We start from the raw sequence: 25,726 nt of genomic DNA, 5'->3' as shown, positions 1-25,726 counted from the left end.
AACAACGTGTAAATCTATTGAGATCTACTGAGTTCGCAGAACTAAACTCACAGGCTCTCCAGCCCCATGCTCTGAAGATTTCTCTTATATATATTATGCTTTTAAATATATATACCTTTGCTATAGTGGGCATTAAAATTTGTTAACCCAAAAAATCACCTTTAATCTAATATGATTCATCAGTTATAATCTGCACTGCAACAAAAACAGGCCATAGCTTACCTGATGAAATTTCAAAAGTTTACATTAATGAGCTCAGTGGAATGAAATAATGATTACTAATATATTCCATTCTTTTGAAACATTTACTATCTGTGGAAATTCTGTACTTATTTACCTGCTTATATTTGTTGTATACTATACATTGGTTACAGCTTCTAGTGTTCCCTTATCTTCCTAAATACAATTTAATAAAACACAAGAAAAATATTGTATTTCACTGTGTTTGTTTTGATTTGTTTTTGTCGTTTTTGAAGGAGAGGTGAGAGTGATGAAGCTGATGTATGGCAACACATGTTGCAAACTTCAGGAAGGTTGTAAGATGAAAGACAGGGGATATTCTGAATTTATTAGGGTAATGTTAGCTACAACAAAGCTTTTCTTGTTGATGTCAACTATTCTGAGCAGTTTTAGGTGGGCGGGAGGGGTTGAGAATTTGGGAAGCTATTCTTCACTCAGTCATTTAGGGATCTAGGCTGAAGACAGCACTGACATTTTCAAGATATGGCTTCTAAGATGGCTTAGTGGGTCCCCAGTCTATAGGTAGAAAAGAAAAAAGAATAGATAGCCCATCACTTCTTAAGCGCTGTGGCTTGACAGTGACACAGTTTGTCATTGGTTAGAAGTAACCACGTGGTCCTGGCCAGGGTCGGTGGCTCACGCCTGTAATCCCAGCACTTTGGGAGGCGGAGGCGGGTGGATCACCTGAGGCCAGGAGTTCGAGCCCAGCTTGGCCAACATGGAGAAACCCCATCTCTACTAAAAAATAAAAGGAAATTAGCTGGGCATGGTGGCACGTGCCTGCAACCCCAGCTACTCGGGAGGCTGAGAGAGGAGAATCGCTTGAACCCAGGAAGCAGAGGTTGCAGTGAGTCAAGATTGTGCCACTGCACTCCAGCCTGGGCGACAGAGTGAGACTCCATCTCAAAAAAAAAAAAAAAAAAAAGAAAGAAAAAAAGAGGAAGTAATCACGTGGTCCTATCCAGTCCGTAGCTAGACTGACACTTCCCAGCAACAACCTTGTCATATGAAAGAGAAAAGCATGCATTTATCATGGCCAGTTAGCTGTGTCTACCATATAAAGCTCATGTTCTAGTGAAACTCCTAGCTGATTTGACTGCAGTGTGTTTGGAAGGGGATAGTATGAGGTAACTCTGGTGGGTGTTTAATTCCCATTTGTATCACATGAATCTCCCCTGGAGTAGTGAAACTGGTCCCTGCGGTAGATCACTCTTCAATGAAGTTTTTCTTTTTTTTTTTTTTTCTTTTTGAGATAGCATCTCACTCTGTCACCCAGGTTGGAGTGCAGTAGTGTGATTACGGCTCACTGCAACTTCTGCTTCCCAGGCTCAAGCGATCCTCCCACCTCAGCCTCTCGAGTAGCTGGGACCACAGATGTGTGCTACCATGCTTGGCTAAGTTTTTGTATTTTTTTGTAGAAACAGGGTCTCCACAATTGCCCAGGCTGGTCTCGAACTCCTGGGCTCAAGTGATTCACCTGCCTGGGCCTCCCAAAGTGCTGGGATTACAGGCATGAGCCACCGTGCCAAGCACAGGTTTTTCTAATACTGTTAACACTGTTCTCATTTGAATTAACTAGGTAGTTTTGATTTGTTGTTTAAAATGTTACATGTCATTCTAGAGTTACAAGCACAAACATGGTTCAGATTCTTTTAAAAGGATCTAGATATTCTAGAGAAAGTTTTCTCCATACCATTTAAATGAGATCATAGTGGTGGCTACAGTGAACTCTCTTGCTCAATAGCCATTTCCATGTCCCTCTAGTATTTGCTTTTTTTCCATATAGCAGAGGCTGAGATGATTAGAAATTACATGGCACAGAATTCTCTGCATCTGGGATCTGGATATTGCAAGAATTAGATCAACCCCTGAGGGGTGTAAAAGGCAGAAATGAGGTGAAGGTCATTTTCCTCCACCTTTTATCTGTTGTTGCTGATAAGGAAGATTAGGGTGGAGGAGTTGAGTTTTCTGCACTGCAGCAATGTTCCTGGGTCCAGATAGCATCATGCAAGTTAATAACCAGTTGCAGAGGCAGCTGTAGTCAGCTGGGTATCCACCACCCCACCCAGCTAATTTTTGTATCAGCTGGGCGTGGTGGTGGGTGCCTGTAATCCCAGCTACTTGGGAGGCTGAGGCAGGAGAATCGCTTGAGCCCAGGAGGCGGAGGTGAATTCAGTGTTGTAGCATTCAATCACTAACCCGGGGGTGTGCAGAGTGGTGATGACAACGGTGGCAATGGTTTCTGGACTGCAGCCGTAGTGGGGTGTTTGTGAACTTAATCGTTCTAGAGGTGGCTTCTTGATGTCCCTGCCTTTTTTCTTGACAGAGTCTCGCTCTTGTTGCCCAGGCTGGAGTGCAGTGGCGTGATCTTGGCTCACTGCAACCTCCGCCTCCCAGGTTCAAGTGATTATCCTGCCTCAGACTCCCAAGCAGCTGGATTACAGGTGTCTGCCACAACACCTGGCCAATTTTTGTGTTTTTAATAGAGACGAGGTTTCACCATGTTGGCCAGACTGGTCTCAAACTCCTAACCTCAGGTGATCCACCCACCTCGGCCTCCCAAAGTGCTGGGATTACAGGAGTGAGCCACCGTGCCCAGCTTTCCCTGCCCTTTTGGCTACTGCAGAGACAGCGGCATCTCCCGGACCAGTTCAGCCGTCATGACCCGGGAAGCATTTCGGCAGATAAGTCTAGAGGCTGCTTTTCTAGCCCTTCTAGCAATTTTGTACACATGATTCTCCCATTACATCTCTTCCCAATTCCATAGCTAGAATTTCAGTTTTCTGCAACTAACTGACACTAGTCTATGAAACGCCCTTCTGTCTTTTAATACCAAATTCTAGCCACGCTCCAAAGTGGTGCGGAATCCCGGCTCCCAGCCCTTCGTGACGGAATCTTCCTTTTTCTGAACTCCGAGGCGTTTGCTGTTTTGGCATGCCATGTGACAAGTTATTTGCATACTTTTCTATCCTCGGTTTTAGCAACTTTCAGTTTTAGCTCTTTTGGTTGCAGAAAAATAGAAACCCACTAAAAACAATATGAAAGGATAATAATATAGAGGCATCTCACAGAAAACAAAGACAGAGTCTGCAGTCAGTTTTCCTAGGGTAGAAATTCAGATGTAAAATGCCATTGAGAAACCAGGCAGTCACCCTCTCTCTGCCACCCTCTAAAGCTGTGTGGTCTCCTACCTCCTCCTTCTGAATATCTCTCCTCTCTGTCTCTCCTCCTCCTTCTGTTTGTATAGATTGTTTCTCTGTTTCTCCCAGCAGGGTTCGTGAATTCATTGTATTGTATTGTATTTTTATTATTTTTATTTCTTTTCCTTTTTCTAGAGAAGGGTCTCACTCTGTTGTTCAGGCTGGAGTGCAGTGGCATGATCATAGCTCACTGCAACCTCCAACTTCTGGGCTCAACCAATCCTTCTGCCTCAGCCTCTTCAGTAGGTGGAGATTTAGGTGTGTGCCACCATACCTGGCTAAATATTTTTGTGGACATGGGGTCTCCAGGCTAGTCTCAAACTCCTCACCTCAGATGATTCTCTCACCTCAGCCTCCCAAATCACTGCCATTACAGGCATAAGCCACCGTGCCTGGCCGTTATTTTTATTTTTTTGTAGGGATGGGGTCTTGCTATGTTGCCCCGGCTGGTCTTGAACTCCTGGCCTCAAGCACTCCTCCCACCTCAGCCTCCCAAGTAGTTGGGATTATAGGTGTGAGCCACCATGCCTGGGTAAGCTCATGAATTTAAATATGGTTTAAACTAGTTTAGACTTCTATGGTTTAGACTTCTAGTTGCCTACCCAATACCCTTGGTCTCGTTCTTCTCCCCAGTTTTAACTGGGCACAGATGGGCACAGATCACTTGGAATAAATACTACCTTTCCCATGCTGCTATGTGGCTACATTCTAGGCAATGAGACGGCTCTTTAAAAGAAAGAGGGTGAGCCTTCCTTTTCCTTGATCCTTCTTGTTTTATTTATTTTTTCTTCTTCTCTTCCTTTATCCTTCTGAGTGGGGAGCAGATATAATTGTTGGAGCTATGGTTGCCACATTTTGAACGTGAGAATGAAGAGATCAAATGAAGAGATGCACTGAAAGGATCTCTGAGGAAGTGGCGCTGCCACTCCAACTCTTGAGTACTGTATTAGTCTGTTCTCATGCTGCTAATAAAGACATACCTGAGACTGGGTAATTCATAAAGGAAAGAGGTGTAATTGACTCACAGTTCCAGTTGGCTGGGGAGGCCTCAGGAAACTTTCAATCAGGGTGGAAGAGGAAGCGAACACATTCTTCTTCGCATGGCAGCAGCAAGGAGAAGAATGAGCAAAAGGGGGAAAGCCCCTTCTAAAACCATCAGATCTCATGAGAACTCACTCACTATCAGGAGAACAGCAGCATAGGGGTAACCAACCCCAAGATTCAATTACCTCTCACCAGGTCCCTCCCACGACATGGGAGGATCATGGGAACTATAATTCAAGATGAAAGTTGGGTGGGGACGTGGCCAAACCACATCAAGTACTTACCTCCTGACTTTGTGAATAACTTTCTATCTTAAGCCATTTTTATTGTAAATTTCTTTTTGTGTGCAACTAAGCTTAACCTTAACGGATACACATGCCCTCCCATTTCATGCATACTTGGGAATAACTAGTTTCTCTTGGTTTCAATTCCAAGCTCCTAGAGAGATTGGAAGAGCTTAGCTTCTGTAACTGCTGGTATTCCAATCAACAATGGCCAGGGGAGCAAAGTTCCATAACACAAATGGGATACAGAGGATTCTTGCATGTAAGTTATGGGGGGTTGTTTTTACAGAAACAGACGTGTGTTGGGCAGATACTAAAAAGTGGTCATCATTCTCCTCTTCAGTTATGAGCTAATTCTCTTTTCAACTTTATACTGAAATATCTTCCCCTTCATCACATACAGATTAAAGTTCTACATTTTTACAGAATTCTTCAGATGCTTCCTTTTAGCCACAAATGTAAGGAGTACCAAACCCGAGTGGAACTATGTTATGCCCACTAGCAAAAGCATGCAGCTTACTCAGTTTTGGCCAAATGGCAAAGACTCTGGAAATCAGGCACTTGATTCTCACAGTCAGGTGGAGTCCAACCGATCCAGTTCCCTACATATAAAATGATTACCTAAACAGTTCTTCAATTCGACATCTTATGAAGACAGAAAAAAGATTTGAAATGGCACAACCCACATTCTAAGGTAAGTAACTACCATCTCCCACTCATTCAAGTCAGTAATAAATGTATAATTTATGTATTATAATATATAGTTATAGAATGATATAATTTATATGACTTACTGTGAGGGTAAATTTTAGTTGTTACTTTTTATAAAATAAAAAATATATATTTTTTAGAATATTATATAATTGTAGTAGAAATCTCAACCATGCAGAAGTATATAAACCATACAATGGAAGTGTCTCCTGTCTCTCAACCCAGTTGTATTCTTTCAGTTATTCTCGGTGTTTTGTGTGTTGTGTTGATAGGTGGGTGTTTTTTGTTTTTGTTTTGAGATTGAGTCTCACTGTGTTGCCCAGGCTGGAGTTCAGTGGCACGATCTTGGCTCAGTGCAACTACTGCCTTCTGGGTTCAAGTGGTTCTCCTGCCTCAGTCTCCCGAGTAGCTGGGATTACAGGCACCTGCCACCACACCCAGCTAATTTTTTTGTATTTTTAGTAGAGAAAGGGTTTCGCCATGTTGGCCAGGCTGGTCTTGAACTCCTTGGCTCAAGTGATCCTCCCACCTCACCCTCCCAAAGTGCTGGGATTACAGGGGTGAGCCACCATGCCCGGCCCGTAGGTGGGTTATTTTTAATCCTTTCATACAAATCCTTTCATACAAAGGATTTCACATTTCACTGGGGTCCAGTAACTGGACTCCAAGTCTGGAGCTAATGTTTTAGTGTCCATTACCAGGCATGCCCCTTGTACCAGGCTGTGTGCCCCCGCCCGCTGCTGCAGGGTGGAGCGCTGCTCCCTAAGCCTACTACTCCCGAGCTTTTGGCCCACACTGACTGCACCGCTGCATACATTATCTCACCATTCCTAACAGCACTCACTGAATCTATACTCTGGGCTGAGTGGGGGATTACACAGAAGCAGAAGGAATGTGCTGTAGAGATTAGAGCTGCCTAATGTCCCAATCTTTTCTCCTAGACATATTGGTTTGTATTTCCACCCACTTGAACTCATGCATAACTGAGTGACTTTTTTGGCCGATGAAATGTGAACAGAAGTGATGTGGGTCGCTTCTGGGCAGAAACATATAGATCCGGTATGTGGCTCACCACATTTTTGTACCCTGCCTCTGTAACTGTGGAAGCCTGGATCAAGAAGCTGCCTCTGCCAGTCTAGGTCTAGGTCTTTCAGTAACTACCATGACCCCATTTAGATCAGGATGGTCAATTAGCATAAGCAAGAACTTTTGTATCGTTTTTGTTTTTTGAGACGGAGTCTCGCTCTGTCACCCAGGCTGGAGTGCAGTGGTGCAATCTTGGATCATGGCAACCTCCACCTCCCAGGTTCAAGTGATTCTCCGGCCTCACCCTCCCAAGTAGCTGGGATCACAGGTGTATGCCACCACGCTTGGCTACTTTTTGTTTTTAGTACAGATGGGGGTTTTGCCATGTTGGCCATGTTGCCTTGTTGGCCAGACTGATCTCGAACTCCTGACCTCTTGCTTTGGCCTCCCAAAGTGCTGGGGTTACAGGCGTGAGCCACCACAGCTGGCCAGAACTTTTGTATTTTAAAGCCTATCCCAACTGATTGTCTTTTCTCGAGGAGCCATAGTCTAGAGATGTAAGGTACTGCACACGGCCAAGTAAGTATTCAAGGGCTTAAATAAAATATGATAATCTCCTCATCCAATCTCTCTCCTATGGCTATCTTTCAGTCTGGTAGCATTAGCCAAAGCTCTCACATGTCTTAGGTAGGCTATCTCTAAATGGGTTAGTCTGCAACACTGGAATAATATGACATAAACATTTTATTTTGTGTATGTGAGCATACGGCTTGAAATAAACTCTTATATTTGCAACAGAGAAAATATTTTTCTCCGTATCTCATACGTGTTCATTTTCTTGTTGAACAATTTCAAAAGAAGAAACTGCCATAGCTGGTAATAATATCAATAGAACAGGAAAGTATAGTTTAGCTGGATACTTTTGTTTTTACTTTTTAGAAGCCATACTAATAAAGGAGTACATTAAAGGAGCTTATTGTAAGCCTATCTTCTTGCATAAATTTATCGCATAGATTTTTTTTCTGCTTTCCTTCCTTCACCCCATCATAATATAGAATTATTTTCTCATTTCCCGTCATAGTCGTCATAATAATGTCCTACCCTATTGGACTCTGAACTATTTTCCACTATTCATTTTTTATTAGCGTTAAATTTTAACCAGAAGATTGGGATAAAAGGCAACATAGTACCATGAAAGCATAGCCACTTTGACAACGTTTGTAACTGAGCCAGCGGTGGCCATGACCTGCTGCGAAGGATGGACATCCTGCAATGGATTCAGCCTGCTGGTTCTACTGCTGTTAGGAGTAGTTCTCAATGCGATACCTCTAATCGTCAGCTTGGTTGAGGAAGACCAATTTTCTCAAAACCCCATCTCTTGCTTTGAGTGGTGGTTCCCAGGAATTATAGGAGCAGGTCTGATGGTGAGTAATATTTATTTGACTTGATGTGAAGAAGGGCCTGCCTATTTCACCAAAATCCTAAAAGCTGCCTTCCAGTCTTGCACTTAACTATGTCTTGGCTCATGATACAATTTGGAGCAGTGGTATGGCATTAATTTATATTGGTCATCAGTGAAGAATGGTAATTTAAATAAAGTACACTATGTGGTATAGGATAGAGAGCTAGGCAAAATAAATAAATAAATAAATAAATTGATAGAAGTTGGCTGGGTTATTATTTTTCACATTTCGGCACAGGTAAGGCTGCTCTTCCAAGCTTTATGGTTAGAGTTAGGGACCTTCTGAATTAGTTCCTTCAACTTTCCATTGCTCCATACCAGTCTCTAAGTATTTACAGAAAATGCAATAGGAGTGAGAGATTGCTTAATAGGAATGAGTAGAAACATTCCCATGTATGATGACTAGCCTGGGTGATGGTAATTACGAGGCATGAAAGCTGCATTGCCTGTACCTGAAGGGAGTTGGGCTAAAAGACATGGACTTAAAATCCTGGGTCTCTGGCCTCAAGGACTTTTTGACTCAGCTATTATATAGATCCTAGGACATCCAGCTTGTTGAATAGTTTGCTGATTGTTACTAAGTCTACCTTTGTTGAAATCTGCAGCAGAGCAGTGCAGGATGGAATTCCTGAATATAACTGACATGAATCACCTGAGGCACTTGAAATAGTTAGATTTACGGATTTTCTCCTGAGAATTCTGGTGCAGTAGGCCTGGGTAGGACGCATTTGTATAGGGAAAACTGCTTTCAAATCTGGCAGAATATCTCAGCTATGGTTCTGCCTCCCATATACCACTGCAGGCAAATCATCTATCCTATGGTTTTGTTTCCATACATGTAAAATGGGGATGTGGATGTTGAAGTTGATAATTCAGCATCCAAGAGGCTTGTTTTTGTTTGTTATGCCACTAGGGGGTTTAGTTAGTGCCAAATAAATGAATGTGTGTGTGTGTGTGTGTGTGTGTGTGTGTGTGTGTAAGACAGAGAGAGAGCAAGCTGTAAGGACTGATATTATCAGTGTTTTAGAGATAATACAACACAGAGGTGACTTTTGTTTAACTTTTTTTTTTTAACTTTTCAGTTCAGAGATACATGTGCAGGTTTGTTACATAGGTAAACACGTACCTTGGGGGCTTGTTGTACAGATTATTTCATCACCCAGATATTAAGCCTACTACCCATTAGTTATTTTGCCTGATCCTCTCCCTCCTCCCACCCTCCACTCTCCACCCTCCAACAGGCCTCAGTGTGTGTTGTTCCCTTTTATGTGCTCATGTGTTCTCATCATTTACCTCCCACTTATAAATGAGAACATGCAGTTTTTGGTTTTCTGTTCATGCATTTGTTTGTTCAGGATAATGGCCTCCAGCTCCATCCATGTCCCTGCAAAGGTCATGATCTCATTCCTTTTTTATGGCTGTGGAGGTGATTTTTAAAGAAATTCAGGACATAGTTTTCTACTTGAATCACTGATTCTGAATTATGACCAGTGACTGCTGCTGGTCTTATCCCCAGATTTACAAAAACACTCCTCCTTTACCATCACAAAGAATCTGTTCCTCTGCTTTAGGTAGAAAGATCTAATTAAAGAAAAAGATTTTGGAAAGTTTTGGGCTATTTCTTCACACGGCCATGAATGCTCTCTTCCAGGCTGAGAGACAGAAAACACATTGCAACTCAACAGCATGAAGCAACCGTACATCTGTGTGTCTGTTTTCTTCCCTATAAAGGCTTCTCTCTACTTGAGTAGTAGAAGCCTCTTTTGCATTTGCTTACACCAGAAGCCAGGAGCAGCTGGCTGAGCATAACTTAACGATAGCAATTTCCATGAAGCTCCTAGAAGTTCCTGAGTTAAGACAATCCATTTAGAATAACTCATGCAGCTTTAGATACAAATTGGCTCTGCCACAAATCCCATGAGATTAAAAAAAAAATGTATTAGCATTAAAGGAGTCTGAGGTGGCGATGACACATACCTACACATACCTAAATGTATTCTTCATTTTAGGATGGTGGCGGGTGTGGCGGGGAGAGAAGAGAAAGAGAAAGACAGAGACAGACAGAAGGACATAAATGCTCATTTATTGGCCATCTGCCAAGGGCCAGCTACTGGGTTCATGCATTACCTTGTTATCTCATTTAGTCTCTATAATAATGTGTGCACTTATTATCACTTGTATTTTATAGGCCAGCACAGAGAAAGTTAGGAATGTTAACAAGGTCACCTAATGGATGTGAAACCCAATTCCAGATTTATCTGACGTCAAAACTCTGTTTTTCCATCAGTGCTAGTACCATAGTCCTCAACACCTGTCTCAGGGCTGCCAGAGGTGAAAGATATCATCTATAAATTAATCTATAAAGTCAAGTGACCAGGAAACTGAGTCACAGAAAGATTATAGAAGCTCGTGGAACAGTTCCAGAGAATCTAAACTTCCCTGTTCTACAGCTAAGTTTACTTTATCACCCTCAGTAAGTATTATCAAAGATATCAACACCAGACTATCTCTATTATTCAGTATTATAGAATGTCATTAAAGCATGAGACAACTCTTTGAAAAGTCCAATATGAACTTTATAGACAGAGGTTATGCCCACAAGCAAACAGGTGGGTGGTAAAAAGGACTCAGACTACAGGTATATTTTCATGATCCTCAGATAGATAGAGAATGTGGAAGAAAGTCTTTTCAAAGGGATTTATTAATATGTCCTTTAAAACATCCATGAAAATACTCACTAGTTCAAAATACTGAGCTTTCAATATACTTGTAACTACACAAGAAAGTTAACAGAGAAGAAATCACTGCCTGTGATAAGCACTTTGGTCATAGTTCTTGAAATCTTTCCAAAATTACTGTAGTGTTTCAAATTAGTATTGTTACCAAAAATGGGATTTTGCAGGAAGTAGATAATTATACAAACTATGGAATTCATTATTGATTACATCATGAAATATATTCATTTTATGGCTTCATGACTTACTTAAAACGGAGGTGGGCTTTTCATCTTCTAAAACCATGACTAAGTAAAAATGTAATGTACTTAATTATCTTTAACTTTAAATGGAAAAATCAATACAAATGTTATTTGTTCGAGTATTTTTAAAAAGATCTCAAAATGTTTCTTTGAAAACATATAAACAGAAAGGCCATTTTATTTTATATGAGGTTAATTGTGAGCCTGATGTTAATCATGCTTATTCATTGAGTTCACTTATTAGATAATAGTAACTCATTGAAGTCAGTTATTGAATTCTTAATGGAGAACAAATTGTTGAAAATTGGCCAGGCACGGTGGCTCCTGTCTGTAATCCCAGCACTTTGGGAGGCCAAGGCGGGCGGATCACAAGGTCAGGAGATCGAGACCGTCCTGGCTAACATGGTGAAACCCTGTCTCTACTAAAAATACAAAAACTTAGCTGGGCAGGGTGGCACATGCTTGTAGTCCCAGCTACTCGGGAGGCTGAGGTAAGGGAATGGCGCGAACCCGGGAGGTGGAGCTTGCAGTGAGCCCAGATCGCGCCACTGCACTCCAGCCTGGGTGACAGAGCAAGACTCCATCTCAAAAAAAAAAAAAAAAAAAAAAAAAAAAAAAAAAATTGTTGAAAGTTAAACAGATGAGAAGATATTATGCATGACAAACATTTGTAAAATATACTTTTGTGGGTTTTTTGTTTTTGTTTTTGTTTGGTCATTGTTTCTGAGACAAGGTCATGCTCTGTCACCCAAGCTAGAATGCAGTGCTGTGAGCACAACTCACTGCATCCTCAACCTCCTGGGATCAAGTGATCCTCCCACTTCAGCCTCCTAAGTAGCTGGGACTATAGGCATGCACCACTATGCCCAGCTTATCTTAAAATTTTTTTTTGGCCAGGTGTGGTGGCTTATGCCTGTAATCCCAGCACCTTGAGTGGCTGAGGTGGGTGGATCACTTGAGGGCAGGAGTTCGAGACCAGCCTGGCCAACATGGAGAAACCCATTTCTATTAAAAAATACAAAAATTAGCCGGGCATGGTGGTACATGCCTGTAATCCCAGCTACTCGGGAGGCTGAGGCAGGAGAATCACTTGAACCCAGAGGCGGAAGTTGCAGAGAGCCAAGATTATGCCACTGCACTCCAGCCTAGGTGACAGTGAGACTCTGTCTCAAAATTTTTTTTTTTTTTTTGTAGATAGGGTCTCACTATATTGCCCAGGTTGGGGTCAAACTCCTGGGCTCAAGCAATCCTCCTCTCTTGGCCTCCCAAAGTGCCAGAATTACAGGCATGAGCTGCCATGCCTGGCTGCAAAATATAGTTTTGATATTTGTAATGAGCTATGACTTTGTGTGTTACTCTCATGTTCAAGTTCTTAGAGGACTCCCAAAAGTCTGAATTTCACCACAGAATTTTTAATGGTCTAAAGTTTTTCCACACTTCATTTGTAAAATCATGTAGCTTCTAAAACTAAATACAGTTAGGGGTTTCTGTAAGAAAAAATGAACAACATTACTTTCTTTTTAAAAACAAAAGACTAGAAAGACTTTTAATTTTACAAAAACTCAGGCATTCAAATATGCTTAGGAAATGAAGAGAAAGTGTGTTCTCATAATTACTCATTTTGGCAGGAGATTATCTGGAAAATTTATATATAATTCAGACACACACACACACACACACACACACACCATTCACAGTTTTAGTGTCTGTCTAAAAAGCCCCTCCAATTTCCGGAGCTCTAAATGGGAAGGCAGTTGAAACCACAGTGAGTTGTCAAATTACCAGTAACAGCATTACAAAGATGTGTTAACACACCTTGAAGTCAGTGGGGTGGTGACTTAGATACTGTAAGTAATTGTCCCTTTATAAAACCCCTTTGTGAATGAATCATGAAAGTAAATATTTAGCAACTCTGAAGTAAACTTATCTTCAAGAAAGTAGCAGAGTTCAGGTTGCAACAACAAGGAAAATAGAACAATTTATCCATTTAAGTTGTAATGTCAATCCACTTTTTTTTTTTTTTTTTTAGACAGGGTCTCACTTTGTCATCTAGGCTGGAGTACACTGGCACTTTCTTTTGAAAGAATCATTAATTTCTAAATCTGTAGCTGGCAAACTGTAAATATTCAGCGAATATTTTAGGTTTACAAACCAGCCTCTTCCACACAATTTTTTTTTTTTTTTTGAGACGGAGTCTCGCTCTGTCACCAGGCTGGAGAGCAGTGGCGCGATCTCGGCTCACTGCAACCTCCACCTCCCGGGTTCAAGCGAGTCCTCTGCCTCAGGCTCCCTGGAGCTGGGACTACAGGCACATGCCACCAAGCCTGGCTAATTTTTTATATTTTAGTAGAGATGGGGTTTCACCATGTTGGCCAGGATGGTGTCGATCTCCTGACCTTGTGATCCGCCCACCTTGGCTTCCCAAAGTGCTGGGATTACAGACGTAAGCCCCCACGCCCGGCCTCTTCCACACAATTTAATTCTACTGTTGGTGCACAAAAGTAGCCATAGACAATATGTAAATACATGGATGTGACTGTGTTCCAATAAAACTTTATTTACAAGAAAGAGGTAGTGGGCCATAGTTTGCCAGTTCCCGTTCTAAATGATTTGTCCTGTAAGCTCAAAAGGCAGTACAGCTTATGTGTACAATAAAAGATGTTTAGTGCATGAATACTTATACCTATTTGGGAGCTAAAATTGCTTTTCCCTTTTCTTCTGGGCTTTCAACTATGCACCAAGGTGGCTGGGCAGCCATATACACATGTGGCCTCTAAACAAGAAGGGTGGTGGTGTTCAAGGCAATGTGTAAGCAAAGCTTGATAATAATACAAAGTGACATGGAGGCAGTACATCATCAGACGTAGTGAGGTTTGTTAGGAAAGCTGCCTTGTAAAGAGGCATAAACTTTAAACCCGTGCTGAAAGAATAAATGCAGATGTGGACTTGGATAAATGAATCAGAGATGGAGTAATTGGAAGGACAATGAGATGGGCAAGGGTGAAGGCAGCAGGAAAGATGAGAATGAACAGACTCTAGGTAGGAATAGGGGAGAATTGTAAGACTTGGGTCAGTGTGGAATAGGGATTAAGAGTCCTGGCTGAGCACAGAGGCTCACCTGTAATCTCAACACTTCAGGAGGCTGAGGCGATCACTTGAGCCCGGGAGTTTGAGACCAGCCTGGGCAACATGGCAAAATCCCTGTCTCTACAAAAAATGCCCCCCAAAATAAATTAAAAATAATGGGGCGTGATGGCGTGCACCTGTAGTCCCAATGACTCAGGAGGCTGAGGTGGGAGGATCACTTGGGCCCCGGATGTTGAGGCTGCAGTGAACTGTGATCATGCCACTGCACTTCAGCCTGGGTGACAGAGTGAGACCCTGTCTCAAAAAAACAAAACAAAACAAAACAAAAAAACTGTCTGGGCTTTGCACCCCAAATGACTAGTTTTTTGTTGTTGTTGTTATTTGCTTGTTTGTTTTTTTGACACGGAGTCTCGCTCTGTCGCCAGGCTGGAGTGCGGTGGCATGATCTCAGCTAACTGCAACCTCTGTCTCCCAGGTTCAAGTAATTCTCCTGCCTCAGCTTCCTGAGTAGCTGGGGCTACAGGTGTGCACCACCTCGCCCAGCTAATTTTTGTATTTTTAGTAGAGACGGGGTTTCCTCATGTTGGCCAGGCTGGTCTCGATCTCCTGACTTCGTGATCCACCCACCTCAGCCTCCCAAAGTGCTGGGATTACAGACATGAGCCACCGCGCCCGGCCAAATGACTAGTTTTGAATCCCAACCCTTCTACTAAGAAAGTAGAAGGACAATTTGAGTAATTTGTCTAAGAAAGACAAATTACTCAAACTTTCTATGCCTCAGTTTTCTCATTGGTAAAACGGGAATAATAATAGCACCTACCTCATAGGATTATTATGAGGATGGAATAAACTATGGCATGTAAAGCGCCTGTAACAGTGCCTGGCATGTAGTCAGAGCTCGGGAAGATGTTAGAAAATGGGAGTAGGAGAGAGAAAAACCACTCAAGGGCAGCTGTGCTGAGATGGCAAAAAACCTACGCCTAAAATTTCTCAAGTGGAAGGAAATAATTACATTCCACCCTTCAATGATACAAAACTCCTTCCAGTAAGAATTTCTAGTCATAGCTGCTGCCTAGATATACTAAAAATTGAAACCCAAGTCCTGAGAATATGGTGTTCTTTCTTACAGCTTTCCTTGGCAACATGTATTTCCCTGAAGACAGAATGCGATCTATAGATTTCTGAGCATTAATGTATAAAGTGAGATCATTACATATCATGTATATAGGAAGAGAAAGGAGAACGTAGAACCAAAAATAATTCTCAAATATAAGCTTGGGGAAACCAGCAAGATAGCTGGGATTCTGGGAAAAGAAAGACTAGTGGGAGTGTGTGGTGACAGAATGATTTGTTCCCAACTGCCAGGCAAACAAAACCATCAATTTCTTTTCTGCAGGTTTGCCAGAATAATCCATATAATTTCTGGGAAATTGGGCCAGGCGTGATGGCTCACATCTTTAGTCCCAGCACTTTAGGGGCACAAGGCAGGAGATTTTCTTGAGGCCAGGAGTTCAGGACCAGTCTGGGCAACAGAGTGAGATCTTGCTTCTACAAAAATATTTTTAAAATTAGCCAGGTGTGGTGGCCTACATCTGTGGTCCTAGCTACTCAGGAGGCTAAGGCAGGAGGATTATTTGAGCCCAGGAGTTCAAGGCTACAGTGAACTATGCTCGTATCACTGTACTCCAGCCTGGGTAACAGAGTGAGACCCCCTACTCTTTAAACAAACAAACAACAGAGTTTGGATGATGCAGCCAATTCTTTCAGAAACATTTCTTCCAAAAATAATCTATAAATAAGTCATCCTAATCTATTTAAAATCCAATTCTCTGCAGATGACTCAGAGTGAACTAAGAATGTAGATAGAAGACTTCAAAACTCCTGTCTTGAATTTCCCCGTTCCTGCCGCCACTTTTAATCTTTCTGGTTGAAACTGGGATGACAAGGTTCACAAAACCACGGATATTGCCAAATTCCCTTTTTGTTCTTTCAGCCTTGATTTCCCACAACTGGTGGTAAATGGAAGGTGAAGATTACTATTTTTTCTTCTGATGAGAAGTAATAATACTCATCTTTCCTGTTGATGTCATTTCCAGGCCATTCCAGCAACAACAATGTCCTTGACAGCAAGAAAAAGAGCATGCTGCAACAACAGAACTGGAGTAAGTATGGAGCAGTCGGCGTGGAAGCAGAAGTGCATGAACAGTTATTGCTACCTAAGCAAAGCCACACTGAGTCACTGACATCTACCGAATCACAGTGGGGCTCCAATGATGGAGCCACAGCCTTAGAAACATGCTATTTTTATTTATTTATTTAGAGACAGGGTCTTGCTCTGTTGCCGAGACTGGAGTGCAGTGGCGCGATCTCGGTTCACTGCAACCTCTGCCTCCCGGGATCAAGCGATTCTCCTGCCTCAGCCTCCTGAATAGCTGGGACTACAGGTGCGCACCACCACACCCAGCTAATTTTTGTATTTTTAGTAGAGATGGGGGTTTCAACGTGTTGGTCAGGCTGGTCTCAAACTCCTGACCTCGAGTGATCTGCCCGCCTCGGCCTCCCAAAGTGCTGGGATTACAGGTTTGAGCCACTGCACCTGGCCTGAAACATGCTATTTAGGATGATCATATAGAAGTAGAAAAAGTGAGAAGGGTTTTTTGTCCCACAAACATTTAGAGTTGGCCCTTCTGTCCCTTCTTCAGTCTTCGGTGGATTGTCCTTTCCTCAATCTAAAGGTTTTCAAAGAAAGGAGATTTATAAGTCACACCCACAGCTGCAATCAATTTCATAATACTCAGGTGTGATTTTTTTGTGGTATATATAAAACACTCAGGGAAAATGTACTCAGTTCTCTCATGCAATGACAGACTGGTTTGCTAGGATTAGAATGACAAACGCCCTTATCCAGTTAAACTAAACGAGCTGCCAGGTTTTTTTCCCCCAAAACATTTAATGCCTACCCACTATGTATAAAGTCGTAATGAAGTTAAAAGTAAATTAAGATTTATTAACCTGAGTGTCACTCTGCTCAGAACACTTTCAGATATGCCATTTCATTTAATTCTCTCAAAACCCTTAAGCGGGAAAAAGTAAGATGTGTGTTTTATTGATGAAGGAACGGATGCTCAGAGAAAGTAAATAATTTGCCAGTGTAGCACATTAGTAAGTGGATTTTTATCCAAACCCACTGTAGCACCCCACAATTCACAATCTTTATACCATGAACATGGCTATTAAGCAACATAAGGGCTCCCATAATTCCCTGTAGAAGGGGTAGATTGACAGCAAGCAGTCACAGTAGATCTGCTTGGCTGAGCTTGAGCTTTCAAAGCAATGGTTCTCAGATGGATGGAAACATTAGGCTGGGCACGGTGGCTCACAGCACTTTGGGAGGCTGAGGTGGGAGGATCACTTGAGGTCTGGAATTCGAGACCAGCCTGGCCAACATGGTGAAACCCTGTCTCTACTAAAAATACAAAAGTTAGCTGGGTGCGGTGGCCCATGCCTGTAATCCCAGATACTCAGGAGGCTGATGCAGGAGAATCTCTTGAACCCAGGAGGCAAAGGTTGCAGTGAGCCAAGATCACATCACTGCACTTCAGCCTGGGCAACAGATGAGTAAGACTCTGTCAAAAAAAAAAAAAAAAAAGACGGATGGGATGTTAGAATCATCTAAAGAGACTGAAAAAATACCAATGCCTGGGTGGCCCCCAGAGATTCTGCATCAGTATTTTTTCAAAAGCACTCAAGATAATTCAGCCAGGGGTTAGAACCACTGCTAAAAAAAAAAACAAAAAAAAACCAAACCAGATATTTCTATCCATAATGGAAGATGCATATTTTTTAAAATTACCCTTTTTCTGACATTTGATATTTATCTAGGATTACAATAATTATGCTAATTAGTTCTAGTCTATTTTTGCTCTGAATACATTTTAGGTATTCAATAAACACTAATTTTCAGTTTCCCTTCCCTGTCACTTTTCTTTGTAAATGATAATAATTTGGAATTTGACTTTGTATCTTTTCTATATGGTGCTCACAACATTCTTGACATCCTGAGACATTTCTGAATTCCTGAAATCAAAAATATCAAAACACTTATATAGGCTTTTCCTATAGGTGTATCATCTAAGAACTGGTGTTTAAGTCGTACCTGGTGTCTTTGAAGCCTAGATAAGACCAAAACATGAGACAAGTGGCAAAGGCTACATCTTGGGAGGAAGGGAAAGGGTTGACCAAGGCTTGTCCCCTATTTTAACTGTTCTTTGCTTGTTCCCTTTTTCCAGTTCTTATTTTTGCTTCTGAATACAAAATGGTTTTGCTGAATCATTTAAGTGAATCCCCTTTAGGGGAAATACAGATGCCTGGAATCACTTTCTAAAGCCAGGCCTTTTGTAGCGATGAGAACTCAAAGATAATATGGCCGGGTGCGGTGGCTCATGCCTGTAATCCCAGCTCTTTGGGAGGCTGAGGTCGGCGGATCACTTGAGTTCAGGAGTTTGAAACCAGCCTGGCCAACATGGTGAAACCCTGTCTCTACTAAAAATACAAAAAAAAAATAATAAAAAATAAAAAAATTAGCCAGGTGTGGTGGCGGGCGTCTGTAATCTCAGCTACTTGGGAGGCTGAGGCAGAATTTCTTGAACCCAGGAGGCAGAGGTTACAGTGAGCCCAGATAGCACCACTGCACTCTATCCTGGGAAACAAAGAAAGGCTCCATCTCAAAAAAAAAAATTATATATATATATAAATAATAGATGGCGGCCGGGCACGGTGGCTCACGCCTGTAATCCCAGCACTTTGGGAGGCCGAGGCGGGTGGATCACAAGGTCAGGATATGGAGACCATCCTGGCTAACACAGTGAAACCCCGTCTCTATTAAAAATACAAAAAATTAGCTGGGCGTGGTGGCGGGCGCCTGTAGTCCCAGCTACTCGGGAGGCTGAGGCAGGAGAATGGTGTCAACCTGGGAGGCGGAGCTTGCAGTGAGCGGAGATCGCACCACTGCTCTTCAGCCTGGGCAACAGAGCGAGACTCTGTCTCAAAAAAAAAAAAATAATAATAATAATAGATGGCTAAAAATAAACACCACGGCACCTCTTGATGAGTAAATTTAAGTAACTGCACAAGTCACAGTAGCATGGAAGAATCAAGATTTGAAGTAGACTCCAAATCCATCATTCTGAACTTTTGGCTGGAAGAAGAATAGTGATTAAAGTGTTTCCCAGCTGTGAGAGCCTGACAAGTTTTGTCCATCTCCATGATACACAGTTTTCTCATCTATAAAATGGAAATAATAATAGTATCTACCTCTTGGGGTTATGAAAAGAATTAAATGAGAAGATATATGTAAAGTACAACATCCCTCAATACAACTCTATAGGTAGCCACCTTATTCTGCACTCATAAAAGGCAGGTCTCAAGAATACAACACACAAATCCTGTGGGAGCTGCATTATTCCAGCAAAGGAAAAGAAAAAGCATTCCCTCGCTTCATTTCTGCTGATTTTGAAATAATCATCAGTGACTAACAACTTCACTGAAACAATACAAAAGTTTCCTTCTTTTTTTCTTTTAGAGATGGGATCTCACTATGTTGCCCAGGCTAGTCTCGAACTCCTGGGCTCAAGCAATCTACCCTCCTTGGCCTCCCAAACTGCTGGGATTACAGGCATGAGCCACTGTGCCTGGCCTAAGAGCTTATTTTTGGAAAAACAAACACGAACTTTCATTCAGTTTCCTATGCCAAATTCCATGCCTTCTTCTGCTCTCATGACTGACTCATGAAATAAAGATGTGTACAATCTTTCTAACACAGTGGCTCTCAACCAGCGGGTTATTTTACCCACCCACCTCCACCCCAAGAGGATATTTGGCAATGTCTGGAGACATTTTTGGTTGTCAGAACTGGGCTGGAGGTGGCAAGGGGTGGGGGGGTGATATTGGCATCTAGTGGGTAAAGATGAGGGATGCTGCTAAATATCCTATACTGCACAGGAAAGGTCCCACAGCAAAGTGTGCAAATGTCATAGGTGCTGAGGTTGGGAAGTCCTGTTCTAACTCTCTGCTGATGACTGATCACTGCAGGACGCTGGCAACTGGCCACTTAAAGTATCAGGGCCAAACAGTTGGGAGCCAAGAGACCAGACATGAAGATAAAGGTAGTTAAGATCCAGTCGGCCAGGCGCGGTGGCTCACGCTTGTAATCCCAGCACTTTGGGAGGCCAAGGCGGGCGGATCACGAGGTCAGGAGATTGAGACCACGGTGAAACCCCGTCTCTACTAAAAATACAAAAAATTAGCCGGGCGTGGTGGTGGGCGCCTGTAGTCCCAGCTACTCGGAGAGGCTGAGGCAGGAGAATGGCGTGAACCCGGGAGGCGGAGCTTGCAGTGAGCCGAGATTGCGCCACTGCACTCCAGCCTGGGCGACAGAGGGAGACTCCGTCTCAAAAAAAAAAAAAAAAAAAAAAAAAGATCCAGTCAAGATTCTATGAAGTATGAAGTACATAAAACAGGGAGGAACTAGATCTCAGTGGTCAGAAGAAACAGATGAGGCTCAGAGGAATATGAAAGTTGAGATTTTCCAGAGACAGTGACAAGCCAAACCATCCTTTTTTTTTTTTTTTTTTTTTTGGCAGAGTCTTGCTCTGTCACCCAGGCTGGAGTGCAATGGCACGATCTCGGATGACTGCCTCCCAGGTTCAAGTGATTCTCCTGCCTTAGCCTCCCAAGTAGCTGGGATTACAGGCATCTGCCACCAAGCCCGGCTAATTTTTTGTATTTTTAGTAGAGAGGGGGTTTCGCCATGTTGGCCAGGCTGGTCTTGAACTCCTGACCTCAGGTGATCCACCCACCTTGGCCTCCCAAAGTGCTGGGATTACAGGTGTGAGCCACCGCGCCCAGCTCCAACCATCTTTTAGTGAGTATAATCAAATAGCAGAGACTGCCCTCTGCCTTTTTGTATCATTCACACCTAATCAAACCGTGATCTTAAGATCCAGGATTTTAGGGTGACTGGATTAAAAAAAGACTGTATATGCTCCTGAAGCTTGAAACAGATCAAGAACATGAGATAACATGTGCAAATGGCTCTATTTTATTTTTCAGATGTTTCTTTCATCACTTTTCAGTGTAATCACAGTCATTGGTGCTCTGTATTGCATGCTGATATCCATCCAGGCTCTCTTAAAAGGTCCTCTCATGTGTAATTCTCCAGGCAACAGTAATGCCAATTGTGAATTTTCATTGAAAAACATCAGGTAAGTAACTTGATTTTCACAGGCTTACTGTCTTATACAGTTGAACTAGTTTGATTAGACTAATGCAGTACTGAAACAATGCCATGTTTTTATTTGATGCAACTGCCGGGACAAACAGATTCTTAGGAATTTAGTACATTAACGCCAGTTAGCACAACTCCACATCAAAATGGAGGAATCATTAGATTTACAGTGCTCTAAAAGGACTTTTAGATATTGTCTAAAAGGACTAGTTGATCTCAAATGGCTTATGCTTGTCTTTCAAAAATCTAGTTACATATGTGTATGTATATTAAAAAATTATGCAAATATACACCAGAAACTTAACTTTCATCCTTGGAGAGTGAAGAGAACATTTACTTTCTACACTTCTGAATTAATTAAATTTGTAAACCATGAGCAAATATTGCATTTACAATTTTTAAAATTTAATAAAAACACAATAAATAAAATGCAGAGCCTTGCCTGTAGGCCTAAATGGAACAGAGCAACCAATGGATTCATACAGACATGCTATAAATATACTGTATGCATGGGAATGAATCCAAAATTTAAGTCATGTAATAACAAATAATATTGGAGAGTTACATGTACTTAATAAGTGGCTCATTTTAGTCTTTTAAGATCATTCTGTGACTGAATCTAGACACAATTTGTAAAAACTGGAAGAAAAAAACTATCTAATCCATTAGCTCTCTGTATAGGCTGCTCAGTTTAGCAAATAACCAGAATTTACTTTTGTAGTTACGTAAAAAAAATTGTTTTTTTTCTCCTTTTCCCTTACCTTGCTACATTAAAAAAGAAAAGTCCCTCAAATTTTGTGTAGCATATTTGTTTTGAATCAAAACCCGGGGAAGGCCAGGCACAGTGGCTCACGCCTGTAATCCCAGCACTTTGGGAGGCCAAGGCAGGTGGATCGCTTGAGGTCAGGAGTTTGAGATTAGCCTGGCCAACATGGTGAAACTGCGTCACTACTAAAAATACAAAAATTAGCCAGGCATGGTGGCACATGCCTCTAGTCCCAGCTACTCAGCTGGCTGAGGCGGGAGAATTGCTGGAGCCCAGGAGGTGGAGGTTGCAGTGAGCCAAGATCAAGCCACTGCACTCCAGTCTGGGTGACAGAGTAAGACTGTCTCAAAAACAAACAAAGCCAAGGAAAGTCTCCTTACTAATAGACTTGAAGTAAAGGGTTAAAGATTTCTACCACAGATGCTACGCACATTAAATCCCCAGGGAATGACAACAGCCTACAATGTACCAGGCACCAGGCTAAGCTCTGCAGATAATAGCACTCAGATATTCTCAGCCTAGTTGGGGAGATGGGCTAGGCTAGCAAAGTTACAAGAGAGTGATCCTTGGCTTGCTACACATTTCACAGAACACTCATATTCCATGTGCAGAAAATACTGTTGTTTTCCCAGGTTGAATGTCAGTTGCTGATATCCAGCAATGCAAACTCCCTAAGAACATTCCATTTTACTCTACAGTAAACAAACAAAAAATCATCTTGAGATAGATGTGTTAGGGCTAAAAGTCTCTCATTTTCCATAGCCCTGTTAAGAACAGGCACATCTCACTTTAATCAGACATATTTAATCAGTAAAAACCGTACATCTGGTTGAAGAGCGGACGCCGTGCTGCAGTTCTGCACTAAGAACTGAGCTCATTTAATGGGGGGTAGGGGAAGCTCCTTAGTTTTTATATCTAGCAAGTAGAAGAGTATCTGAATAAATAAAATAAATAGGTTGAACCACGAAAAACTGTTGACATTCAACTATTTCTGACATCCCAAAACAGCATTTCATATCGTTCAACCTAAGAGAAGATGTACCATAGAGATGCTTGTTAAATGATGGGCTATATAAGTAATAAAAGTTTTGTAACTAGCAGAGTATAAGGACACATGCTCAGAAACCCTGATCTCTGTCATTTCTGGGCACAATATTTCAAAAGTACATTCTGTTTCATTAGTTCTTTTATGTGCACAATGCTACATTCCTTTGGTCAGGGATATTTCTGAATATCTGATTTTTATCTTTTGTTTTTCAGTGACATTCATCCAGAATCCTTCAACTTGCAATGGTTTTTCAACGACTCTTGTGCACCTCCTACTGGTTTCAATAAACCCACCAGTAACACCACCACAGCGAGTGGCTGGACAGCATCTAGTTTCCACTTCGATTCTGAAGAAAACAAACATAGGCTTATCCACTTCTCAGTATTTTTAGGTCTATTGCTTGTTGGAATTCTGGAGCTCCTGTTTGGGCTCAGTCAGATAGTCATTGGTTTCCTTGGCTGTCTGTGTGGTGTCTCTAAGCGAAGAAGTCAAATTGTGTAGTTTAATGGGAATAAAATGTAAGTATCAGTAGTCTGAATAATTTGAGAAGCACACTTGTTTACAAAGTCATCTTTGAGATGATTTAAAAAATCAACCCTTCACGTAGAAAGCATGTTGCAAATGCATAACATTCTCATATCGGTGGTTGATTTGGGAAAGGTGGAGAAAATTTTCAATTAGTTTTGTATTGTACTATTCAAACTTTTTACCTCTTCATTGTGTGTAGAGAAAGAAGGGAAGGAGGATGAGAAGGAACGGAAGTCATCCTGAAAATAAAAGTGCAGGACCTTTTTTTTAAATTTTATTTGAGACAGGGTCTCAAAAAAGGCTGGAGTATAGTAGTACAGTGGTGCTATCTCAGCTTACTGCAGCCTCAACCTCCTGGGCTCAGGTGATTCTCCCACCTCAGCCTCCCTAGTAGCTGGGACTACAGGCGCGTGCCACTATGCCAAGCTAATTTTTGTATTTTTAGTAGAGATGGGGTTTTTCCATATTGCTCAGACTGGTCTCGAACTCCTGGACTCAAGTGATCTGCCTGCCTCAGCCTCCTAAAGTGCTGCGATTACAGGCATGAGCCATCGCACCCAAAGTACAGGACCTTTTTATTGTATTTCTTTAAAGAATAAATATATAACCTGAATGCAATCAAGTCTTTAGATCTAATTCTCAGCTTGCAGGGAACACTAGGACAAATCCAAAAAGTGGGTCAGTGGGCACAGAATGGCCCCATTTTTAACAGGAAAATGTCATAAAAGAAATATTTTTGAGGGAACTGTTCTAGATTAAGAGAATAGAGGCATGTTTCAGCTAAACACATGTAAACTTTGTCAGAGATAATTGGGAGGAGTATGTAGAAGAATTGGATTATTGTTAATTTTGGTAGGTCTGATAATGGTTTTATAGTATAAAGGCTGAGTACCCCTTATCCAAAATGATTAAGATCAGAAGTGTTTTGGCTGTCACATTTTTTTGGATTTTGGAATTCTGCCTATAATAATGAGACATCTTGGGGATGGGATGCAAGTCTAACCACAAAATTCATTTATGTCTCATACACACTTTAAACACCTGGCCTGAAGGTAATTTCACACAATATTTTAAATAACTTTGCGCATGAAACACAATTTTGACTGCAACTCATCACATGAGGTTAGGTGTGGAATTTTCCACTTGTGGTGTTATGTTAGTGGCTCAAAAAGTTTTAGATCTCGGAGCATTCTGGAATTTGAATTTTTGGATTAGTGATGCTCAACCTGTATACAGAAATGTCCTCATTTTTTAAAAAAGAAATGCATATTTATATGTTGCAAAAATACTTCAACTAAAAGCAATGGGAAGATGTTTACTGTTATATTTAGGTGATAGGTACATGGCAATTCATTATACCCTCCTATTTTCCTATGTTTACATTTTTCATTAATTAAAAAACAATACCTAGAAAAACCCAAGTCTTTCAAAAGCTATTTTCTATATGTGCCAATCTTTAAGAAACAGGGTAACAAGTGTATTTATCACATTAAAATGTAAAACAACAAAGCTAAAAATCTAAAATTTTCTGAATGTTATTTCTATATTTCAATTGTTTATGTTTATTGGGCTTAAGATTCTAGAAATAATTTGCAGTACCTATATTATAGCTACCTAAATAAATTTAGTAACATCAAGAGCTTATAAGCCTTTTTTTCTGAACATTTACTATATGAAAACATTCTCCCTACACCCATACAAATACTTACTTGTCCTTAAGGCTTAGCTTAAATATCTCCTACTCGAGGAAGCCTTCCCAGTGCTCATGATCCAATAAACCAAGTGAGCACTTACCCAAACCTCTAGTATCATTCCTGTCATAGTGTAACATACATGTGTTTGTACGTCCATCACTGTAGGATTTAGGAGCACAGGAACCAGCTTCATCAGCCCTCTCCTCTTCAAGTCCTTAGCAAGGTCTCTCATTTCCCCACCCCCAGCCCCATTCCTACCCCCACCTGCCTTATCTCTGGCAGCACTCTTTATCCTTGACTTCAGCACAAATACCACTTTTTCTGAGAGGCTATTCCTAACCATCTAATGAAAACTAGGTTTCCCTTTACTCTCT

General features: G+C 41.5%; 1 protein-coding gene across 1 annotated transcript; it reads left to right on the top strand.

The window, feature by feature from the left end:
- The first annotated feature begins 4,753 nt into the window (after window positions 1–4,753).
- TM4SF20 (transmembrane 4 L six family member 20) lies at window positions 4,754–25,295 on the top strand. The gene is made up of 6 exons (XM_055290843.2): window positions 4,754–5,030; window positions 5,172–5,462; window positions 7,651–7,929; window positions 16,128–16,193; window positions 21,142–21,293; window positions 23,343–25,295. Exons 3-6 carry the CDS (start codon window positions 7,747–7,749, stop codon window positions 23,629–23,631), a joined length of 690 nt encoding a protein of 229 aa, XP_055146818.1. The 5' UTR covers window positions 4,754–5,030; window positions 5,172–5,462; window positions 7,651–7,746; the 3' UTR covers window positions 23,632–25,295.
- The last annotated feature ends 431 nt before the right edge of the window (window positions 25,296–25,726 follow it).

Source organism: Symphalangus syndactylus, chromosome 8, assembly GCF_028878055.3.
Source record: "Symphalangus syndactylus isolate Jambi chromosome 8, NHGRI_mSymSyn1-v2.1_pri, whole genome shotgun sequence".
NCBI classification, from domain to species: domain Eukaryota; kingdom Metazoa; phylum Chordata; class Mammalia; order Primates; family Hylobatidae; genus Symphalangus; species Symphalangus syndactylus.
The sequence above is the reverse complement of the archived record's forward strand: the minus strand, read 5'-3'. Positions and strand labels throughout refer to the sequence as shown.

Coding starts and splice junctions, on each gene's coding strand:
- TM4SF20 (XM_055290843.2), top strand. CDS start 7,747: ATGACCTGCTGCGAAGGATGGACATCCTGCAATGGATTCAGCCTGCTG. Junction 16,194..21,141: donor GCTGCAACAACAGAACTGGA/GTAAGTATGGAG, acceptor TTTATTTTTCAG/ATGTTTCTTTCATCACTTTT. Junction 21,294..23,342: donor TTTTCATTGAAAAACATCAG/GTAAGTAACTTG, acceptor TTTGTTTTTCAG/TGACATTCATCCAGAATCCT.